The 18,505-nt window shown below is 40.2% G+C and overlaps 1 protein-coding gene across 1 annotated transcript in view; it reads right to left on the minus strand.

Moving 5' to 3' along the window:
* LOC117560761 (protocadherin-15-like) overlaps window positions 1-18,505 on the minus strand; it is a 281,857-nt gene that overhangs the window by 86,401 nt on the left and 176,951 nt on the right. The window contains 6 exon segments of the mRNA XM_034237763.1: window positions 8,286-8,379; window positions 12,404-12,483; window positions 12,756-12,888; window positions 14,106-14,299; window positions 15,792-15,887; window positions 15,889-15,942. Of these exon segments, the coding sequence (XP_034093654.1) occupies window positions 8,286-8,379; window positions 12,404-12,483; window positions 12,756-12,888; window positions 14,106-14,299; window positions 15,792-15,887; window positions 15,889-15,942 (651 nt within the window).

The raw sequence follows: 18,505 nt of genomic DNA on the forward strand, positions 1-18,505 counted from the left end.
TCTTTGAGTTGATCTTTAAAACTATTGAGAGTGGGACAATCCCGTATCTCAGTTGGGAGGCTATTCCACATAGAGCTGCCTTTAATGGAGAGGACATTTTGTCCAAAAGTGGTCCGACTCCACAGTCTCCTCTGGTTTCTGACCTAGTGCAGCGTCCAGTGTGTTTTTTGTGGATGAATTCCCCTAAGGGAGAGGGGGGGGGGGGGGGGGGGGGGGGGCGGCAGTCCATGTAAACATTTATAATAAAGCACATACTTTTAAAAGACTTAAAATTGTCAAAACTCAAGAAATTGTGTTTTTCAAGGATGGTATGAATTTGGTTTACTGTCAAACACCTTGATAGCTCTCTTGTACAGCTGTTCTATGGGTTTCAGGTTTGTGGCACAAGGAAACGACCAGTTTGTCAAAGAGTATTCAATGTGGGATAGAATCATACAGTGGAGGTATGACTTTGCAGCATTGACAGTTAAGAAAGGTCTAATTTGTTTAAAATGTTGCAAGTTGAATTTAATGGTATTGTATACTTTCTTAATATGTTTCTTAAAAGTCAAGTTCGAGTCCAATATGACTCCAAAATACTTAAAGTGGGGGACTTGTTCTATTTCTGCTCCGTTTAAAAACACATTGGATCCTTCGATTTTGACTGGTCGTTTACTGAACATCATGCATACTGTTTTTTTTGCATTTAACTGTAAGCAAATGTTGTTCAGCCAGTGTTGAACCTTGAATGATTATTTCTAGTATTATTCTAAGTATTATGAAATGTATGTGCATGTGTCACGTCAGGGGGGAAGACAGCTTGCCCATCTCATTGGGTCAGGTTCCCATGGTTACTAAAGTTCAGTGCTAATTACACATCCAAATCCCTGGACTTCTTCTCCTTTTCTCTGTCGCTCTCTCCTCTCTGTGCCCTCCTCCTGTGCTTATTTTGATCGTTTCCCTGTCGCTAGACCTTTCTGGCAGCACTTCGTCTCATTGAATGAATTCCTCACCCTCCCGCAACCCCTTCACCCTCTCAGTCGTCCGACTTCCTTCCTGTTGTGACAGTCCTGCCTTTGACATTTAGCCCACAGGCAGCCAGTAATTCACTCTGCGGACGACACATTTCGCACAGGTAAAGGGTGTCAGCTTGTACAATCTGTCCATCAATATTAGGACAAAGTGCAGCGACTTGTGGTTACCTCATTCTGTGAAGCAAAGCCTCCTTAGACTCTCTTTCTTTGATTTGCTCTCTGACCTTGTCACTGTCCATCTCAGCCCACCCTCTCTAGCTGTGTCATTTTGCACTCCTACAGTTCTGGGACAGTCAGAAATACTGGCAGCCCATATGCTCTTTTTACAGCTCCGCTTGACCGACTCACATAGTTGCCAACAGATGACAAGGAGCTGTAGTTCTGAGTGTTTATGTGTGCACAGGTGAGAGGGTGGCAATCAAGATTGCTCCAGTGACAGCTCATCAGCTAATGTTCATTACCTATCACACACAGCATCTTAAAAGGAAACCACATTTCACCTCTGCATGGAGACGAGACAGCTGTGAAAACTGAGCCAACTGAGGTGAAGTCTAATTAAATTAAGACGGTTTATATGATTATCTGCTCTCGGTGGAAGACGGAGCAGCAAGCATTCACTTTCATTATAGTGTCTGCTGTTTCTCTAGGCTGAGTAACAGAGACAGCTCAATGAGTGTAAACACGCAAACCTCACAACTGCTCCTGAAGTGAATGGGAAGTGGATTCAAATGTTTCAATTAGAGATCGGTTACTATTGATGGAAATACTACTCGGATGAAAATATCCCTTCTGTAGCTGTAAAATAGATATACCTGTGAGGATAACAAAGTGATGTCACAAGGGTTGTTGTCAGGTGTGTTTTTGGAGCTTGACCCATATTAGGAGTGGGAACTAATGCTCTGGGAATATTGCCTTTTTTTGCTTTAAATTTGACCATACCTTTTTTAGAAGTGCAATATATAATCGCTGCACTTCTTTAAGAACAATCTTTGCAAGTGGGATAGCCACTGTTTGCCATCGCAAGATGGATAGAGATACTGGTGCTTCTTACCCCTACTTCGCAGCTATATACCTGCATTGCATCTGCTTTTACTCTTGATCCACTTCAGTCAACTCTGCCTATCCACTTTGCCTAATATGTATTAGAAAAAGTATGAATAAGTGGTATCTTATCTTATATTAGCACGATAAGCTACAATAATGCACTGCATTTATTGTATGGCTTTTCACAAATCCAAAACTGCCCTGCAATTAAATTGTCTTAATAATGTCTACTTTTCCCATGTTTTTCATCTATTATTCGCTTATTTTTTCCTCATATTTTAGTTTTTTTTCCATGGTATCGTTTCAGAATCAATATCAGGACACATAAGGCAGACATGATCGAAGTCATCAATTTGGAATTGTATCAATGAGTAAATAAATCCCACATTATCATTTCCATGTGGACTTAAATAAGCAGGCAGCCTTCATACAATACAGCTTTATATAGAGCACTCTAAACCTCCGGACCAACGTGCTGTACAGGCAAATAAACAAAACATACAAAAAGTAACACAGCTCAGCTCACACACCATAAAACAAGTACAAGTAAAAACAATAGACAATTTAAAAGCAATAAAAGCAACGCTCTAAAAGATGTTAATACGCTAAGGAGAAGAGGTGGGTTTTAAGAAGCGATTTAAAAGCAGGCAGTGTGACAGCCGGTCTGATGTGCAGGGGCAGATCGTTCCACAGTGTGGGAGCCTGTCTGATGTGCAGGGGCAGATCGTTCCACAGTGTGGGAGCCTGTCTGATGTGCAGGGGCAGATCGTTCCACAGTGTGGGAGCCGCTACAGAGAAGCAACGGCCCCCTCTGAGCTTTGACTTGGTTCTGGGCACATTCAGAAGCAGTTGATCCGCTGACCTGAGAGGGCGGTTGGGCGTGTAAGGGTGTAGCAGCTCATATTTTATATCTAGATCTGGGCTAGGTTTAATTCATTTAAATGTGCGTAGTCTGTTACCTAAATTAGATTTTGTCCGTATTTGGGCGAGTTCGACTGATACTGATGTCATTGTCTTATCAGAAACGTGGCTAGATAAATCCATTTTGGCCTCTGACATTTACATAAATGGTTACAGTGTATATCGTACTGACCGGCCTAAAAAAGGTGGTGGCGTTGCCATTTATGGGAAAAATAAGTTTTGTGTAACTAATATGGTTTCCAAATCTGTTAGTAAACAGCTAGAATTTTTAGCCGTGAATATTGAGGTAACAAAGGGTCACAGGTCATGGTGGTGGGCTGCTACAGGGCCCCCTCGGCTGTCAAGGACTCTTTATCGTCTTTGGCAAAACTGTTATCACAACTTTCCTACAAGGAAATAGTGCTGCTTGGTGATTTTAATTGGGACTGGTTAACTTCTGTGTCAGAGGATTTTAAAAACTTGTGTACCTCTTTAAATTTTACCCAGATTATAGACAGTCCTACTCGCCCAAATATTAAGTCCCCAAATAAATCCTCCTTAATTGATTTAATTTTAACAAATGTTCCACATAAATACTCATCTGTGGGAGTATTTGCTAATGATGTGAGTGACCACTGTGTTGTAGCCACAATTAGGGACACTAAGGTCCAAAAGGTTAAACCACGTATCATCACAAAGAGAGACAAAAAACACTTTGTGGAGCAGGGTTTTTTACATGATCTGTTTGATTTTGATTGGGGTAAAATCAATCTGTGTGCTGATGTAGAAACCGCATGGTCTTATATTTATCTTGGTTTTATGAAAATTATAGATAGACATGCACGTCTGCGTACATTTAGAGTGAAGGGACGAAACAATCCCTGGTTTTCTGCTGAGCTGTCCAGTCTACTTCATGAGAGAAATAATGCTTGGGCTAAGGCTAGGAAATCAGGCTCAGAGGTAGAATGGCTACGCTTTAGGCAGCTAAGAAATAGCTTCACATCTCAAATAAAAAGTGCTAAATCAAAGTACTATTTGTCAGTTACCACAGAAAACCTGAATAATCCTAGGAAATTTTGGAAAGCCATAAAATCGATTTCCACTGGTGATATCCCAAATGAGCTACCTCCGTGCCTCACCACAGCATCTGGCATTATATCAGACAGGGCTACTATGCTAAATTGCTTTAATAAGCATTTTGTGTCTTGTGGCTCTCTGTTTGATTCTGTCACTGACTGTACTTCTGCTTCTGTGAACGCTCCAATCCTTGACTCTGAACAATGTTGTCTGGAAAACCCTTTCAGTTTTACTCCTTTAACTATTGGTATTGTTCATGAAGCATTATCCAAGTTAGATCCTAGGAAACCGGCTGGCCCGGATAACTTAGAACCTTTCTTTTTAAAGTTAGCTGCAGATTTTATTGCTCCACCTCTCACTACTCTTTTTAACCTCTCCCTCAGCACAAATACAATTCCAAAAGTATGGAAGTCTGCTTATGTCTTGCCTTTACTGAAAGGAAGGGAGGCAAGCAACTATTTTAAATAACTATAGGCCAATCTCAAAATTGTCAGTTCTGGCTAAGGTGCTCGAACGACTTGTGAGTGAACAAGTAAAGGAGTTTTTATGTATAAATGATATCCTGTCTAAACATCAGTCAGGATTCAGAAAGAAACACAGCACCATCACTGCGACAATGAAAGTGGTAAATGACATTACTAGTATTTTAGATAATAAGCAGAGTTGTGCAGCTCTGTTTATTGACCTTTCCAAAGCGTTTGACACCGTTGATCATCGCATTTTAAAGCAGAGGCTAGCCAGTATAGGCATATCCAGCCATGCAGTGGGGTGGTTTGTAAACTACCTCTCTGAAAGGTCCCAATGTGTTCACTTTGATGGGCTGTCTTCTGAGTGGTTAAACATAGCTAATGGTGTTCCTCAAGGTTCTGTTTTAGGACCACTTTTATTCTCCATATATATCAACAGCGTAGGTGAAAATGTGGATGAAGCTACTTTACATTTTTATGCGGATGATACTGTGATGTATTGTGCAGGTCCCAAAGAGGCTGTTGTTAAATTACAGGCTGTTTTTAACACTATTCAGACTCAGCTCTCTGAATTAAAGCTTCTTTTAAATGTGGATAAAACCAAGGTAATGCTCTTTTCAAAAGCAAAAAAGACACCAGAGCCTGTTTTAGATATTGTAACTACGCAAGGAACAAAACTTGAAGTTGTTGCCTGTTACAAATACCTTGGTATCTGGCTTGATGATTGTCTCTCTTTTAAACTTCATGTCAATAACCTGCTTAAAAAACTAAGGGTTAGGCTAGGGTTCTTTTTCAGAAACAAGTCCTGTTTCTCTTTTGAAGCCAGGAAAAGGCTAGTCACTGTCACCTTTTTACCTGTGCTGGACTATGATGATTTGTTGTACATGAATGCACCTGCCAATTACCTGAGCAAATTGGATGCTGCGTATCACAGTGCTCTGAGATTTGTCACAAATTGTAAAGCGCTTACACATCACTGTACACTGTATGCCAAGGCAGGTTTACCATCACTCTCTGTACGGAGGCTCAGTCACTGGTACACTTGTATTTATAAAGCTATGTTGGGCAAACTCCCGTATTACATCTGTTCTCTGGTAAAGCAGAAAGTTGCAAGCAGCTATTGTCTGAGATCACAGGATGTAGTCTTGTTAGATGTACCAAGGGTAAGGACTGTTTTAGGTAAGACAGCTTTTATGTGCGCAGCTCCACTTGCTTGGAACAGCCTACAGTCCAAATTGAATTTGAGCAATTTTATTTCTCTGAATGTTTTTAAGGCACGTCTGCACGAGATGCTTTCTGACACTATGGGTGTTTGTAAGTGTTGGTAAATATGATGTCCTCTATTGTTTGTTTTTATGTTTCATGTGGAACTAAATTGATGCAGGTCTCCCTTGTAAAAGAGATCCGTGATCTCAAGGGACCTATCTGTCTAAATAAAGGTTTGAAATTAAATGAGAAAGATATGGTGGGGTCATGCCATTTAGGGATTTAAAAGTAAACAAAAGGATTTTGAAATGAATCCTAAAATGTATTGGCAGCCAGTGGAGCGAAGCCAAAATGGGGGAAATGTGATCATATTTCCGTTTGCCAGTTAAAAGCCTTGCTGCGGCATTTTGCACCCGCTGCAGACGAGCAAGGGAGGACCCACTGACCCCCATGTAGAGAGTTACAGTAATCCAGCCGAGTGGTGACAAAGGTGTGGATTACTGTCTCAAACTGCTGTCTGGAGAGAAAAGGTTTTACTTTGGTTAGCTGCCTCAGGTGATAAAAGCTTGTTTTTACCACAGATTTAAATCTGACTCAAGTTTTAGTTCACGGTCCATTTTAATGCCAAGGTTCGTAATGGTGGGCTTGGTGTACTGAGCCAAGGAACCCAGGTCTACAGAAGTGGTGCCAGTGGTGCTACCAAAAACCATTACTTCTGTTTTTCCTTCATTCAGTTTTAGGAAGTTGCACGCCATCCAGGCCTTTGTGTCCTCTAGACACTTTAGCAGTGGGCTAATTGAGTAACCCTCCTTCTTTGTTAGTGGGACATACATCTGGCTATCATCAGCATAGCAGTGGAATGCGATGCTTCAGATATGACCAGGGGCCTCATTTATAACGCTGTGCGTAGGATTCACGTGGGAAGGTTGCTTACGTAGTAGAAATCCAAAAAATAGGTACAGAACTTTTCCGACATTTTCCGATTCACAAAACATTGCGTACCGGCGAGGAAAGTGCGTACCGCACTTCCTACGCCGGTTTCCCTTTATAAATCACAATGACTCGAAATGCGGTGCAGCTTTTGCGGGCTTCACGTAACGCCCATATTTGCCTATAAACAGTCAAAGAAACGCCCATTCATTCATTCATTTTGACTGACTTTATGAAGAAGATCGCAGGAAATGACGACAGAACAGCTAAAAAAGACATCTCACACCGTGTCAGATTTGGGTTATTTTTGGGAGGTGGAGATAAATCATATTGTTTGGTGGATGCAGTTTGAACCAGAGTAGCAGCATGGAGATCGGATCGTCACCAAAATAAATAAATAAGTGATCCGAAAAAGGTTCATGACAAAATAAATACACATAGCCTTCCTCAGGCAGTGTTTGTACCGGGGACAGGAGACCCCCCCTTGATGAGAGACTGTAAGAAATGATCGGGGAATCCCTCCGGAGTGGAGTCATGACGACTGGATCTGAATTATGTTTTTGTATTTTGTGGTTTGTGTCCCAGCTGTCGATCAGCTGTGCGCAGTGTCTCCACTGCAGCCTGTGCATCTCAACCCCCCCCCCCCCCCCCCCAACTCTATACCCACCAGGTAAATGAAATACAACAATGTGTTGTGTTACATTAGCTGTACAATTGACCACATACTGTATGGTGTTCTTAGTTTCCTCACGTCTTGGCAAACGGCATAAAACACGATTAAACATGACGGTATATAAAACTATGCTCGTATCTACAACCTATAGAAAAGCAAAACGGCGTCAGTTTAGACGTAATTCTGTCCTTCTGCTTACCGCATCATTTATGAGAAAACATTTCATAACATTAACACAACATATTCCAGGTGGTTTTAAATAACATATCCGTATTTATTTATTTCTACAAGTTATGTTTTTGTGTGCACTGAGGAGTCTCAAACAGGCGTTTGTTTAATCATTTTAAGATTGGCTTTAATCAATTTGTGAAAATGAATTCTTCATATATGATAAATGAGAGGTAACATTTTGTTTATGGTATTATTTCCACATATTTCTCTCCATTCTTCCTTCTGCCAACGGTGTCGCAGTTTCTCGTCTCTCCCGTTTTTGTGCTTAGTGCGTACGCATGGGTTAGAGTTTGCGTGGAGGACCGCACATTTTCCCGTCAAGTTAGTATTTTATAAATCTCAAACATTGCGTAGAAACTGGCGTACGCCATTTTTTGGAGCGTATACCCCTTATAAATGAGGCCCCTGAACCTTTCCAGGGCTTTCCCCTCAATGCCCCACCCACTTCTCCAAGCGAGAGATCAGGATGTCATGGTAATATTGTGTCAAATTGGTTTGGCACACAGAGGTGGTTCTCCACAGAAGTTGTTCACCTTATGGTACCGCAGATTTTATGAATTTGTGTCCGAAAAATAATTAAATAACCACTTTGTGTTCTAACACAATGAAGGACTTTGGTTCAGCGAGCCACATTTTTCAGTTAACAAGCCCATAAGAGAAGATTTAATTTGAGTTCAAAATGTATGAGGATCGCAGGTCCTGAGGAATCAGATGAATAGTTTAATAAAGAGATGTATGCCTCACCCCTCCAGGGTTGCCGTCGGAGGCTGTGACAATCAGACGGTACTGATCTGTGGTCTCTCTGTCCAGAGGGTCTCTCAGAAGCAGAAGGCCAATCCTATAGAGAAGGGTCATAGAAGAAACACATATCACTATTACACACATCAGACAAACAAACACAATACAGGACATTGTGTATTTAAGTCCTCACATCTCTTGTTTGAGTCATATGAAGAAAGAGCATTCATTTAAAGGGATTTATTTCCCTATAAATGTTGAAATACTTGATCGCTGATGCAACAGAGTGTGAGGGAGAGGGCTACACTTCAGACTTTATTTACTTCCAGATAAGATGGATGTGCAAAATATGGTTGCTGATAAAGGAGGATGATTTTTAGGCAAAGAGCAGGTGGGCTTTTAAATGCTCCCACTCTGTCTTTCTCTTTCTGTAGCCTGCCTCTTGCTCCCCAAGCACATGGACTACAGACAGAAAGATTCATGTTTTCTTTTTTAAATGACTGCAGCAGACACAGCGGCCCTCCTGCTCGTTCAAAAGGTATAATTTGGCATTCCACAGTGTGGATGCATTCCAAAGCAGGACGCTGAATTATCTTTGTTTTCACACACAGGCACCCAAGACACGTGAGTGCAAGTGCATGCTCAAAACACAGCGTGCACAAAATAATTCCACTACCACACTCAAGAGAGGCTCTGCCAAAACCGCAAATGGAAGGGAAGCCGAATGCATCTAAACGCACTGCTAGATTAATGCCTGCTGCAATTCCCTGCTGTCCCCTTGCTCCTTCACATTTCTAATTTAAAGCTCCTTTGACCAAACAGTCCAGGCAGAACCACGCTGCTGCTTCTTCCCTGGCTCTGCGGTCCATAACCATCCAACTATAGAGCCTCATCTTTACAATCTGACAAGCACCATTACAGAAGCCTCCATTTACATTGTCTATTTTTCAATGCACTTGCCCCCTAGTTTCGGTGGACACGTTGCTTTCAATCGAATACATTTGATGGGCGGTTCAAAAGGGCAAACACAGCTTTCTAACAACACTATAAAATGCAGCACAGCATCCTTCACTGGCCGCTGTGCTCATGTTTATTTATACATAAGCACAAGAGTAAAAAAGATAGGCCACTCTGTGCTCAATGAAGCTTAAAGTAAAGGAAAGTGATGTGAATAAGATAATGATGATATACAGTGATAATTGTCATAATTACGGTAATAACGATGATGATCTTGATGCTCATGATGACAAAGATAAGATTGATTAATGCCACTAAGGCAGCCTGGGGAGTTTGTTCCTCACTGCAGCTGGAGTGCAGAGCCACACTTGAGCAGCTGGGTCTGAGAGGTTCACTGATCATGGGAGATAGCGTCCCGCCTCTTCTCCCCAGCCACCACAAATGAAAAGATGTTGTCAGACTGACAGGGTGCTGTTAACACCATTGCATAGAGCGACAATGGTGCAGGTTAAAGGCTATGCATCTGAGTCACACTTAGTCAGTCTTTCATTCTGCTCAGATTGTGTCTCTGAATGGTAAATTGGGCTTTATGTACAGGACTGCCAGGTGGCATCAATGTTTTCACCTCTGATACAACAACTTTGATATGCTAACAATCACTTAAAATAAGATTAGGACATTAGAGACAATTATACTCTTATTACACTCCAATTATATCATTTTCAAAAATCTTGTTTTGTGTCAATTTAATGAGAACTGAGTAACCTGTGTATTTTCAAATTCTAGCGCACTCGAGTTGGTTTCTCCAAAATGACCTACCCCACCTTTAAACAATTGGGATAAATACATATTTTCCAGTATAATAATAAAGATGTCAGTGTTTAATGGAAACCATTTTATTTTGTTGAAATGACTAGACACAACTTTGACCTTGGTCTGGCTTAAATGTCAGTTTTAGTGTGGTCATCAGGCAGAAACGTTCCAGTAACTTTTTGAATCAGAGATATATTTTGCGAGCATAGTATTCAGAGTCAGTGTAAGAAAAGTATACTGAAGATGTGACTTAGGTGATCATCACTCCCAGCAGACCTGGGACTTCACAAGAAATACTCCAGACTTGTTTATGATGTGTGACCCCTCTGCAGTTAAGTATGTCCTTACTGAATACTTTCTGTATAGCGACTGGTGGCTGACAGACTCTGAGCCATTGATTCAAGGCTGTGACATGCTCTCTACTATAATGGTGAGTGAGTCTGAAGCATTCCCATCTTTCCCTAGGAGAACCTGCCACATTTATAGGTTGTTATAGACTTGAGAGTTCATTATTCATAATAGCTGGATTGAGCCAACCTCACAGCCTGAATGCAAACGATGCAGCAATGTGAAAATCCCTTCACTGAATCATACCAAAGTCCTGAGTGGTTGAAAAAGGAGAGCGTGAAGTTGGGCTCTGTAGTGCACACTCATCAAGTGTACGAGCTAATCATGATTTGATTCATCATGTGCTCGATCAGCACCTGTTTTGCTTGAAGTTTATATATTGCGAGGTTGCCGAGAGCCTGTGATGGGATTGTTATATTTCTGCCACACAGAGAATGCATTAAAAGGATGTGTAACTATCTCAACAGGATTTAAGTTGTATCTGGTATAAGAGATTACAGTGCCAACAATCGGTATCTCCCATTGTTTCATCGTGTCATTGCTGCTATAGCCGCTTTGGAACCATAAAGTAAAAATCCCCCCATTAAACAAACAAATCTAAACAGTGGTGCAGATTAAAAGGAAACAAAAGGCAGGGATACTCTGCTGCAACACGGCTTGGCCTTGCATAGCTGAAAGACTGGGGATGGAGACAAAAGAGGATTTAATCAATTAGAGAGAAACGTGTATGGCAGGGTCCTGCAGTTTCAGTCTCCCTGCGTCTCTTCCCTCCATATTTGCTGGCTTTTTGATGTTAAAAAGCACTGACCACTTTAATAAATCAAACCTTTTCCTTGCTCCCTGGGTGAGTTATTCAAATGCAAAGGTTGATTACAGAAGGTAAGGTCAGATGTTTGTTGCATATATTAACTGAACTCATGTCATTATTTGGGTATCCAAACGTTATCTTACTCCTGTTGTTTCTGTCTACTTTACATATGACATCCACTGCAGTGATATTCCTCCCAGGTTTGTCTTTCAGTTTTGTTTTCACTTCCTAAAGCTATACAGATTTCATGTCCCTCTTTGGCAAATTAGTGATTTGTGACCTTGGGCTATCCACAAATAATCACCTAAGGCAATTTGTGAGCGTAAACAGGTGTGCTTTTCAACTTGATTCATTGGGATTTCTGATGGTGACAGCAACCAGTGCCAGTGTTCATAAAACAAAGGATAAATTGGCTCATGAATCAGCCAAACCCAATTATTGGTAAGTCAGCAACTAGTCCCCACCCCACAGCCCCATTCGCTCTTGCGGTCTATATCATCAGAGGGAAGGTAATGATGATAGACAGACCCTGACTGGTTTATCTGAATGGCCATCACGGTGAAGGAAGGAACACCATGGCTCAACATTTTTTTTACTGTGTGTCCATATATGTCCTTTGGACTTGAAAAACAACATTAAACACAAATGCTTATCGAATACTTTAATAGTAGAGTTGTCCTTGTCCATGTGTCCATGCGATAAAACAGCCAGTGTACACAACGGAGTTGCCTTGTTGCTAAATAAATACAATATTGATAGACTTTCAAATTGATGTCACAGTTGAAGAGTGCCCTTGCAGAACTATATCACAATAATGACATGCCAACCTAGCACAGCATTTTGCATCCATTCGTTTTCGATACAACACTTATGTTCAACTTGCATTAAGAAATAGATGAGGCAAAACACATATAGACAAGCATATTCACACCAACAAACTAATTACAGGTTAATGAAGTAACCTAAATGTTGTTTAACTCTGAGAGGAAACAAGAGACCTTGGATGAAACCCATGCAGACCCAAAAAGGACATGCTTTTCCCTATTCCCATTTTATAACCCTTTTAGGAGCTTATGAGAAAAATGCCATTCATTCATAATTGACTAGCCTTTCCATCCATCCATACAACCCTTCTCAAGTTTGCCTTGGCTAACACACCTTATGAAGCTCCATCTACTAAAAAAATGTCTAGACTTACGTTTCAGAGAGGTTGAAGACCTTCTGGGAATCCCCACTCACAATGCGGTATGTGATCGGGTCATTTTCTCTGTCTGTGGCCTAGCGGAAGGAAAAGAGGAGCAGGATCTTGAAGTTCAAAATAGTGCCATTATAGTTGAAGACTATGAGATATGACAGCTGGGCAACTAGGAAGCTGCAGTGGAGTGCACTAGAGAGCACAGGATAGTGAAATATGAAAAAAGGGAGAAAGGTTGCTGACACTACAATATGCCTTATTGACAATTCAATCAAACAACAGCATGATACTGATTGCCTCATTACATTTAAAATATCCTTATTTGCATGTGCAGATTTGTGGGTTAGAGGCTCACCTGTAGATTAAGCAGAATGGCTCCAATCCTCATAGCCTCGCTGATTTCCAGGTTGTATGTGAGGAGAGGGAAGCGTGGAGGGCTCTGGTTGTTGGGAGGCAGAACCTCAATGTAAACTGTAGTGATTGAGCTCCTGGCAGAAAGAAAAGCACACATCAGCCCAATGACAGCACTAGTTTATCCTCGAAACCTACAGTATTGAGCCGTGATGAAGTGCCGTGCCCAGAGCAAAGTGAAAAAAGTGTTATGATTTATAATGTTGATCCTAGAAAAAAGTCAACAGGTTTTGATCGCATTTATTTCAAGTGGGATAGTTATCTGGGACACCGTTACAATTAAAGTTTTTTTTTTACATTCCTAAATGTCACACACAAAATACAAGCCTTTTATTCATGATTTGTTATGTTTGAAAAACCTACTTCCAGAGAATTAGCCTGCTTGTTCTCGGTAAGTCACCGCAGGAAACATTTAAATGGAACTGACTGCCTTTATCATTTATTCATTCATTGTGACATATTTTGTTGAACTGCTAAAGGTACATGTTAAAAATGATCTGACAAGCTGTCATTATGTCAGCCAGTAGCCTGCATTAGTGATGTTGTAATCCTGGACAGTGTAAAATGTCTTAGCCAGTCTTACTAAGATGAAATAAAAAAAGGCCCCTATTGCTGCCCCCCCCCAAAAGTGTTATACTTCGAGGTTGAGAAGTCACAATAGCAAAAAATGTTTAGTCATTGTAGTCATTTCTTTATAACTGGTAACTTATAAAACTGAATTTCTCCCTTGGGGGATTAATGAAGGTTCATCTTCTTCTTTTTATACATTTGTATAAAGTCCATACTTCTCTCTAAAATGTCTATTGTCACTACATCTGCTGAAAATCTGCTTCTATAAAAAAAAAAAAAACTGTAACTATACCAATCTGTAGCCAAATAATTCATTAAATTCACCCTGGCATCGTGATGGCATAATTCCAGGATAAAGAGGAGATATTGTATCCAACAAATCTCATACCAGGTTTGTTAAAGTGTTAGATAAAAAAATACCATCTGTGTTTTGGCTCAGAAAAGTTTGTGAGAATTGTTATTTTGTTTGGTAATTTACCCCAGAGAAAACTCTGTAAGATTCAAAAGCTAACTTGTGAATAAATATGAAAAAATATTGAATAAAATAAAACTCTTTGCAACCCTGAGAAGACACACACAAAAACACTGAAACAACTAATAATGTTTCAATTAAAGAGGAATTAATAGCACCTCATATTAAATACACTTCATTCAACTGATGCCGACATTTTGTTCAATGTTCAAATGAATCACTCTTTAAAAGAGAGCTACTACAACACAATACCTTCTCTGGATCTCTGGTGCGTTGTCAGAGGCCTTGACGGTCAGAGCGTAAGATTTTCCCACAGTTAAAGTGATACCAAGAGCCACAGTGATGCGTCCAGTGCGGTTGCTGATAATGAAAATTCCCTGGGCACCTGCCAGTATCTCATAGGTCACCTGACCATTCAGTCCCTCATCAGTATCTGTTGCGGTTAACTGGGAGAATGGACAGAGAACAAGAGACAAACATAATTTTGTTTTGATATTTCGGTGTGTTATAGCTGCCAGCAAATTCCTCACTGAACCTCAGCAATTCTCAGCAGGGGGTTCGGACTGATTTGAAGTGCTACCAGAGTATTGAAGATGAAAAGAAAAAAAGCACAATTTAAATATATATAATATCTGGCATAGTTTGTTATCAAATGAATTAGGTAGACACAATTTACTTCCAAGTCAATTATTGAAGGCACCCCGCTGCTTTTAATTATGAACCATCATGATGCAGTTGGCTTTATATCTTTAAGGCCTTGAAACTTTAATCCGAGCTGCCCAGACCTCCTCTTCTCATGCTCCTGACATTGGAGCAAAAGCTGTAGCATCAAATAAGCGGCAGCATTCTCCCGGGGCCTGAGGCTCTCATAAACGGCTTATAAAAATCAGTTAAGCGGTCGTTCCCAACACTCTGTGACCCCTGGCCTCATTTCAAGGAGGGCGAAATGGCTGATTTTTAAGGCAGATTAAACTTGACCTTTTCTGCGTCTGACATTTTCTTAGAGAGGTTTTGCTTAGAGGACAGATCAACTGAAAAAAGAAAAGATCATGCACTGACTACCAAATAAAGGACAATAAAATGATGAAACCTTCCAACATAAATACAGATATAGCAGGGGTTACATTTACATTTTTAGAGGCTGTGAGTGCATATACAGTACAAATACATACAGTATGCACATCCTGACACATGTCCTGTGCATATGAGATTGCTTTTAGTTGGTATTAGTATGGGTATATGTGCATGTATGGAGGCGTGTGGCACAGTGGACTAGTGTGTTGGTGTTCGGATCAGGGGGTCACACAGGTTCAAACCCCACTGCAGTCAGCATGTCGTTGTGTCCCTGGGTAAGACACTTCACCCCAAATTGCTCCTGTGGGGATTGTCCACAGTATTGAGTATGTAAGTCACTTTGGATAAAACATGTACATACATGTAATGTAATTAAACAAAAGGGTAAAGGGACATGCATGACCTTTAAAGTGCTTTAATTAAATAACATAAACAATATTCCAAATCCATTAATGTATTCAAAAATATGAAATTACATCTTGGTTGCAAAATCCTTTTTAAGCAAGGGGAAGGATTGATTAACGGCCATCAGTAATGCCTACTGTTATAATGTTGTTATCTTCAGCCATCACAGGCAGCTGATCTGCTGGATAAAAGGTTTCCCAGGCATGTGGACAGAGAGACACATTCACCTTGGACTTATCTGTGATGACTGCAAGGGAGAGGAAGGGAACTGTTCCAGGAGGTCGCCTGTCAACACAATGCACTGGATTGCGGTGCTTATATTTTTAACATTGAGCATGAAAGAACGGGAGTGTGAGAGATTCTTTACAACGGGACAAAGATGGAGGCGTAAAGCACAGTGCCAGAGCAAAAGAGGAGAAGAGAGGGAGAAATTCAACAAAGGATTGTTGAAATGATTACCTGTAGAACCGTCTCCCCGGGTTGCATGTCTGTGAAGACTTCAACGCTGTAGGAGACCTCGGGAAACGTGGGCGTGTTGTCATTGGCATCAATGACCAGGGATGTTCACAGTGACCGGGGTACTCTGCTGGACGCCATCCGATGACACCATCTGTAGACAAAATAAATATAAATACATACGTATATTGTAGTATTGTAGTATTGTAGTAAACAAAGTCTGTATATTTGGGAAATAAATCTGAGGACTGATTTATTTATATTCAAGCTTATGCTTTCAGGACTGTTTTGCTTTGAAAAGACAACCCAAGGTTTTTTTTCCACCGTCATTAAGTCACTTACACTTTGCCTTTGTATTCAGTATGTTCATCTTGCATTTCCTTAACGTTGGAAATGCCTTTAAAGAGATAAGATAAGAGGGCTTGTATAAAGCTTGACTAAAGGACAGTTTGCAAACTGAGCAACCTGAATGGTTATATAAGCCCTTGGCAGCTCTGATCTACTTGGCAGAGACGGAGAAAATGGACTGAGAACAATACATCAAGTGTGAAGAGAGAGAAATCTAAACAACTGTGGCAGGAAGCAGCAAAATAATATGGGACATTGGTTTTCCTCCAGAATTTGAACTCAGGCCCTAAAATGGTTTTGATGTACATCAGGAAGATTCCTTTAGTAGCAGAGCTATACATTTCCAGAACAGAAGCTTCTTTCTCTCCTTACAAACCGTCTCTCTTTCCTTAGCCAATCGTATGAAGGGAGAAGGCCAGAAACTGAGTCTCACAGATCTATGTGAAGACACTCCAAATTACACACATGTGCTGACACATCTATGCACATATACGCGGAACAAATGTAAACTTGTTCCTTATCTCTCTCTTCCTCACTCACACAAATAGTAAGAACCGACACAAATAATAAACAATGAAGGGCTGATATTATCTAAATTCGATCTGGGTGTACACTCTCCCTCCAGTCCAGGATACAAAGCGTAATTATACATTGATGTGATGCTTCTTTACGCAAAACAAGATTCTTCTCTTTGAAAATCTCATAGACAACATTATCTTCAGAAAAGCAAATGCTTTCAAAGCCTCTGTACTATGTCTAATTACAATCATGTTAACAAGCTTTAAGCAAGACAACATAAAGCAATGCATAACTTGTATTATTAGAGAATGAAACGTGATTTAATACATTGTGTTGATTTATGTACTCGTGAATTGGACTAGTTGTATGTTAGATTTAGATACAAAGGCAGGTTGTGAAATGTCAGTTTGGATATTTCTGCAGCCAAACGCAGAGAAAGCAGGATATCAGCAGCTGGACAGAAGGTCACCTGCATTTTGCACAACATGATATGTGTTAAACTGAGGAGAATACTATTAGGTCAGAGTTACACGGTCAAGTGCAGTAGGTCTTAGTAGGACATCTTTACTGATAAATAGAAGAGAAACAGAATCAGATAGAGGGACGACTACAACAATTCAGTTCTTATTTATGAAAATATTAAAAACTCTGATCCAAGTGTACTATAGGTATCGACCGGTATCCAGTTTCACAATTTTTTGAGGCCAAAATGTAATGCAAAAATCTTCAGTATATTATTATATTATCAAACTTTCCTGAACTGTTTATTATTATTGCTAAATATAGAACAATCACTGCTCACATTCCTTACAAAAACACATTTCCACCCTGGTAAACGATAAATAAATATATATTATTTTCTATTTAAAACACAATATTGAACCATTGAAGTTTATACATAGTGTGTGTTCCTTAGTTTACCACTTAATGTAAACTATGATTTCTGACATGGTTTATAAAGCATTTAATAAGCAGCCTACCAAATGTTATCAGTCAGCCTGCAACACACAGTATTTCACATAACAACAGTTAGCAAAAAAATATGTATAATATAATAGGATATATTCATGATGCATTATGGGCCAACATAGAAACATGTTTCAACAACCACCACTTCAATATTCACCAGGCAATGTACGTCATATTTATTTTGTATTGAAACACTGATGTGGAGGATGAGAGATGGAGAGGACGATCCTGCTGATTATCCTGGAATAGAATATTTCCCTTACATCTGACATTGAATGCAGAAGTCCTTCTAAGGAGCTGTATTGAACTGTCACCACTGCAAGTGATGCATATTGTGATGCACACTCTAATGTGGATCCAGAGATTCTTTATTCCTCATGAAAAAGAAACCCAATAAGAGACAAACCTGCAGTATACTGGACTACAATTGAAATATTTAATAGATTAACAAACATCAACTTTATTCACACAGGGTGAGGTTACAATTATTACATTTGACGGGCTGAAAACAGCACATTCTGCCTCTTTTTGCATTAAAAGTGTGTTGTCAAAATAGTTGCAGATTATCCGTCCACACATTCTTCTCACATAGAACATTCCATTGATGTAAAAACCAACCCAAACAAACCTAGCATTATATCTCAATCTACAGTGATCCGAATCATCCCCGTTCAGAAACTCCCTCACTGTCCAGGGAACCGTTCCCACAGATCTCACTGCTGGTTTGCCAATGCTCTCTAATCCACAAGAATACCTCTGGGGAGGGGGCTAATCTATTTCCCAAGATGCTGCCATCCCTCTGAGCAGCGCAGAAACAAGTCACTATGGTAAACCAGGCTGTAAACCCACTAAAAACACCATACATTAAGAAGATTAATAAA

This window comes from Gymnodraco acuticeps, unplaced genomic scaffold, assembly GCF_902827175.1.
Source record: "Gymnodraco acuticeps unplaced genomic scaffold, fGymAcu1.1, whole genome shotgun sequence".
NCBI lineage: Eukaryota > Metazoa > Chordata > Actinopteri > Perciformes > Bathydraconidae > Gymnodraco > Gymnodraco acuticeps.